The sequence below is a fragment of the Anomaloglossus baeobatrachus genome, chromosome 5, assembly GCF_048569485.1.
Source record: "Anomaloglossus baeobatrachus isolate aAnoBae1 chromosome 5, aAnoBae1.hap1, whole genome shotgun sequence".
NCBI classification, from domain to species: domain Eukaryota; kingdom Metazoa; phylum Chordata; class Amphibia; order Anura; family Aromobatidae; genus Anomaloglossus; species Anomaloglossus baeobatrachus.
The window spans coordinates 161,262,879-161,269,113 of record NC_134357.1 but is presented as its reverse complement, the minus strand read 5'-3'; the positions used below and the strand labels follow the sequence as shown (position 1 = coordinate 161,269,113).

Here is a 6,235-nt window from a genome sequence, read left to right as displayed (position 1 = left end):
TGGAGCCATCTACAAAAAAACTCAAAATCTGCATTAGTAATAGGTGTATCATAGACATGTGGAAAACCTGCTGTCTCCTGACTCATCAGCTCTATGCAGCCATGCTCGTGCGTCATGTCAAAGTATTCATCCTCACTTGCTACCATTGTCACCAATTCCCCCTTTTCTGAATCTACTGGCAAAAGGGTGGCTGGATTCAGAACATTACACCTCTTGAGGGAGACATACTCAGGAATCAGAAGGGCACATTCAAGTCTGAGCTGTCTGGCCATAGACAGGTGTTTCGGTTGGACTTGCACAAGTATAGCATGAATGTCATGCGGGGAGTAAATTGTAGCGGGAAATATCAATGTGATCTTGCAAGCTTTCCCTAGCAGTACTGCAGCAGCCGCTACAGCACGGACACACGTGGGTGACCCTCTGACAACTGGGTCCAATCGCGCTGAGTAGTAAGCTATTGGTCTCTGTTTGTCACCATGTTGCTGCGTGAGGACGGCTGTCGCATGCCCTCCCTGTTCTGTGCAAAACAAGAAAAATGGTTGATCGTAATTTGGAATACCCAGGGCCGGGGCAGATACAATGAGTAGTTTAAGGGAATGAAAGGAATCAATAGCTTCCTGAGTGAGGTCAAAGGGGTCAGATGACAGACAATCATAGAGGTAAAAACTAAATTTCTATTATTAATGTTCTTACTTTTATTTTTATTTTTATTTTCATTTTTATCAGCAAACAGGAGTCTATTACGATCAGTTTCCCCCATTATAGATTTCGCTCTATTTAAGGACCAAGCTGGATAACCTCTATATGACAATCGTTCACATGTCATTTTTTCATGTTTTTTATAATCCTCAATGTCCGTACAATTACGTTTAATGCGAGTAAGTTCACCTACTGGGATGTTTTTTATGGTATGTGGCATATGGCAGGAGGAGGCTTTTAGAATGGAGTTTGTCGCAGTGGATTTCCTAAATGGTGTAATATTAACTTTATCATTTTTTATTTTCAAGGAAATATCCAAAAAATTAATATCCCTAAAATTTGAATATGATGTAAATTTGAGATTAAAATCGTTATTGTTAATATAACATATGAAATCTGCAATCTCAGCCTCTGAGCCTACCCAGACGATCAAAAGGTCGTCCAGGTATCTCCCATACCATAATAGATTTTTACAAAAAGGATTATCTTCATTATAAAGCATATCTTCCTCCCACCTGGCCATTACCAAATTTGCTAAAGACGGGGAGAAGCGAGCCCCCATACTCACTCCGCGTCTTTGCAAAAAGAATCTTCCATTAAAGTAAAAATAGTTATATTTCAGCAGAAATTCTACCGCTGAAATTAAAAAAGTTTTTAGATTGTTATCATATTGGCTATATTTATTAAGGTGGTCCGTGAGGCAACGTAATGCTATATGGTGGGGGATGGAGGGGTAAAGTGAAACCACATCACAGCTAAGCCATTGGTACATAGACTTCCATGGGAAATTATCAAGTGCTTTTACCACTTCCTTGGTGTCTTTTAGGAAACCCGGAATATCATAAACTAAAGGTTGTAGATGGTGATCCACCCACCCCCCAAGATTCTCCCCCAATGACCCGATTCCCGAGACAATCGGTCTCATTGGGGGAGGAAAAACATTCTTATGTATCTTAGGGAGTGAGTGGTAAATAGGCAGAACAGGGGTGGACACATATAAATAATCTCTCATTGTATCATCCATTACTCCCATAACCAAACCTTCTTCCAAAAGCTTACTCAAAAGGGAGTTGAAATTATCAATTGGATTATGATTAATCTCCAAATAGGTATCAAAATTTTCTAGATCTTGGAGATTAATTTTCTCATACAGTCCAGCATTTAAAAGAACAATTGCTCCCCCCTTATCTGCCTTTCTAATAATTAGATCTTTATTATCCTGTAGCTGTTTTAAGGCAAGACGTTCTGCTTTTTTTAAATTATCATTAGTTTTTTTCACATTATTTTTCAAATCTATAAGATCACCAACAACCAATTCTTGATATACATTCAATATTTTAGGGCGTGATTTGATGGGATAAAAACAAGGCTTACTGGTAGGAAATGAAGCAACCATTTTGTTAGTATCCTCTATAGTATTGGATTCACTTTTTAATTGTCTGAGGCACTGTAGTGATTTCTGCTCATAGAACAATGGATAGTTCGTACTATTATTATACTTAAAAGAATCACACAGTGTCTCAGAATCATCAAAAACAGTAAACAAGACAGGTGGGAGGGCACCAAAGATAATGAAAAAAATATATAAAGATGGGATCACAACCACTAGCACATTCAGAGCAAACAGTTATGGTACACAAGAGAAAAAGAAAATGTGCAACAAGTGGGATCACCAGAAATGACCATATAATATCATTTTATTAATCAAAAAGGACATACAAACACACAGATGTTCATTAAAAACAATTAAAAAAGCAAAAAAGCTTGTACATACATTTGGTGCCAATAATATGAGCCACCAAAATACACCCCACCCTCTCAGCAAGCCAAAGAGAAACCCCACATAATAAGTCAGAGTAAGTGTGATAGCCAAAAAAACCTTGTTCAATCAATAACAGGCAGTGAACACGGCATACTAAATGAGACAATAGCAGGCAGAAGGACAATTGCTGCATACAAATACCTCAAGGCCGCATGAAAATAATCTGCCCTGAAAACAAATGTCTGGAACCAGTATAAGGCAAATCACATACCCAGGGGTCCTGCACGGGGTAAATGGCAAAGCAAATATCATGAGAAGGGTGGGGTGGAAACCCCACGCGTATCGCTACAAGGAGTTGTAGCTTCCTCAGGGGAAAGTGAGGCACACTATGGTAGGTATGTCTTAAATAGCCATTATAATCAAAGAAGATTGCTTACCAGCATGGGCAAGGAGGAGGAGGGAGAGGTCGCTATGCAACCTGAAGATGCCGATGGGCGCCGCCATTGTGAGTCATGTGATCAAATCATGTGGTAACTTGTTTTTTTTTGTTTTTTTTTTTTTTGTGCAGACAAGCGTCACAGCCCAATTGCAAGCTCCAATGCCAGGTCGCTATGCAACCTGAAGACGCCGATAGGCGCCGCCATTGTGAATCATGTGATCAAATCATGTGGTCCCTTTTTGCAGGCAAACGTCACAGCCCGAACGCAGGCGCAGTGATATCAGTGCCACAAGCACGATTAGCAATCCCTTAGTATAGTGAAATAGGTATACAAAAGACATATATATTGTACACTATGCATGCGAAACAGGTAGTACATATGTGCTAGATGAATAACGCAAGTCACTTTGTATATACGGAAATCCACATGAATCTGCGCGTGCGCAGTTTCAGTAAGAGATCCCCGAAGGGACATTTCAAGTGCAGGGATTAAAAAAACCTGACAGCACAGAGGTAATACTCAAGTTACCACTAGAGTAACATTGAGTGTTAATCCATCATACGGGTACCTATGTTATGCACACACAATGCTGATATGTCACGCACAAACACTTGTGGCCTGCATCACGTGTCTATATGACACCATGCCAAAAACAGTGCTTCTCATCGCGCATGCGCCGAGACATCAGCAATGTCCCATTCAAAAGCAGAGAAATGATCTCAGTGGGCAGCACAGCCCATTAAGGCCAGTATAACTGAATAACAAGAACTCAAGCATTCACAATCTGTGCGCACAGAACCACACGCATACATCCAATAAAGATTGAATATGGATACTGTTCCCGAAAAATATTTATCTCACCACTTAATGCGCATGCGCTATGTAAATGCATACTAGCATAGAGGACTCTGTTGCCCAAAATACGGGCCTACAGGGAAACCACACAGCCATTGTATGAATTTGTCACAGAAAAAAGTCTTTGTTCAGAGGACATAACAGAAAACAGTACAGGTACACGAACCCCCATCCCAGATTAGCACAAAAATAGACCTGTGTGCTTGGATGACACAAGCACATAGTCTGAGTACATGAAGTAGGTAATATGCATATGAAGGACCATAAGGGAACCAAGAAGACCAAATTATTAATACAGAAAGCCCCACTAGAGGGTTGGTAACCTACAAGGGGGCTAGCCAGAAACCGCCTCGGAATTACAAGCAGGTCATGAGACCAAACTGAGCAAGCAAAAGGGTGTGTTCTGGTCACCCATACAGGTATAGCATGTTCACATGATATATAAGTGTCCAAAAAAAGGGGGATTGCCAGGTAGAGATAATGTCCAAATAAATGGCAGAGTCCCATTGAGGCGGGTCTTCCAGAAGTGGTCAGCAACTTGAATGTATCCATCACCGAAAGGTAGACAAAAGAACGCTTCAGATCATAGTTCGGGTAATCCCACAGCTCCAAAGACCAAGAAAGAAGGAAGAGCCCAGAAGGACGGACTCCAGTCTGCACGTCACTGGACATCAAGGAACGGACGTCCAAAAGTGATTATTTGTGTTTACATAAATTCTTCACGAGCTGTAGTCAACAGACCCTGTTCAGGGCAAATGGAGCCAAGCCCACATGGTCAGAACCCTGGAATGTTAAAAAGGTAAATACATAATCAAGATTGTATCCACACCAAAGAGTGGGGAGGTGGGAAGAGGGGGGGGGGAGGGGGAAGAGGGGGGGGGGGGAGAAGGGGGGGGGAGAGAGAGGGGTGGAAGGCCAGACCCACCAAAAATACTGGTGTAAATGTGATGAGGCTCTCACAAATCCCCAAGTGAATGGGATGCCACATCCAACTGGGAATATCCCATGTAATTGGTGCAGGCCAAGCATTTACTTCTTGTAGAAGCCGGTGAACAAAAGTTCCTCATTCAATCCCTGGGGGGAGAGACTCTGAAGTTGGTATATCCATCTCGCTTCCCTTCTCAATAATTCGTCAGATACCTTACCCCCCCTGATGTTCATTTGAACATGATCCAATACCAGGAACTGGACCTTGCGAAACGAGCAACCATGTGAGTCAAGGAAGTGTTTAGCCACAGAGGAAATGGGCTTACCTTGAGCTTGGTCTTTTTGTGCTCGACCGATGTCGGAGAAATGGTGCTGGATCCTGCGGCGAAGCTCCTGTGTGGTCTGTCCGACATAAAGTTTTGGACACTCGCAAATCAGGAGATACACAACATTCCTACTTCGACAGTTTGAGTAAAATTTGGTGGTGATGGTTCCTGGAAAAACACCAATGCGAACACAACTGTCAGCAACAAGAAAAGGGCAAATGGTGCAGTCCCCACACGGGAAAGACCCAACAAGTTTGTGTCCCTGACCCAAAGGAATAGTGGGTCTCTTAAAATGGCTAGAAGAAAGCATATCCTTCAAATTCATCGCACGTTTTGCGGTCAATTTGGGATGGGCGCTGATAAATGGAGTCAACCTGGGCTCACTAAGGAGGATATTCCAATTTTTTGTAAGAACCTGTCGTACCTTATCCCAATGGTTGTTATATGTGGTCACCAGGTTTATAGTACCCATCTCAGTTCTCAGTCTGCCCCGAAACGTGTCGGACCGTGGAGTGTTGGCTGAGTGTTGGAAGGCTTTAGAAACAACCTTGCGTGGGTATCCTCTCTTGATAAATCGCGTGGTCAAATCTTGTGCCTCATTCCTGAAGGTGGTGACATCAGTACAATTGCGGCGTACTCGCAAAAACTGCCCCTTGGGTATCCCGTCTCGCACATGTCTCGGATGAAAAGAGGAATAATGTAACACACTGTTGGTAGCCGTCTGTTTCCGGAACAGGGATGTTGTAATATGGTTATTCTCCAACATAACCCTCAAATCAAGGAATTCCACCATTGTTGTTGATATACTTGCAGAAAGTCGGATGTGCCACGGGTTCTCATTCAGCTGGGCAATAAAATCTTCACAAGACGCACGGTCACCTGTCCAGAGAAAGAGAACATCGTCGATGTATCTAAACCAGTTTGACACGTGCCTCTGGAACAAAGCGATGGGCGCCACCTGTGTCTCCTCCCACCAACCCAAAAACAGGTTGGCGTAGGAGGGGGCACAGCGGGCACCCATCGCGGTCCCAGACGCTTGTTTATAGAAAACACGATCGAACACGAAAAAACTATTTTGTAAAACAAAATATAACAGTTCAAGAAGAAACGAATCGTGTTTTCTATCACCTGTAGAGCGACGATCCAGAAAGTAGGTGACCGCTTGAATTCCCAAATCGTGTTCAATGCACGTGTATAGCGACTCGATGTCCATGGTGACCAAGAGT

At 42.7% G+C, this 6,235-nt stretch overlaps 1 protein-coding gene across 1 annotated transcript; it reads right to left on the bottom strand.

The window, feature by feature from the left end:
- Positions 1 to 3,212: 3,212 nt before the first annotated feature.
- LOC142309812 (uncharacterized) lies at positions 3,213 to 5,942 on the bottom strand. The gene is made up of 2 exons (XM_075347268.1): positions 5,010 to 5,942; positions 3,213 to 4,539 (listed from the first exon to the last, which is right to left on the bottom strand). The coding sequence occupies exons 1-2, from the start codon at positions 5,800 to 5,802 to the stop codon at positions 4,532 to 4,534; spliced, it is 801 nt and encodes a 266-aa protein (XP_075203383.1). The 5' UTR covers positions 5,803 to 5,942; the 3' UTR covers positions 3,213 to 4,531.
- Positions 5,943 to 6,235: the final 293 nt, after the last annotated feature.

Bases quoted from the DNA above. Each gene is read 5' to 3' on its own strand.
- LOC142309812 (XM_075347268.1), bottom strand. From the start codon at position 5,802: ATGGTGGAATTCCTTGATTTGAGGGTTATGTTGGAGAATAACCATATT.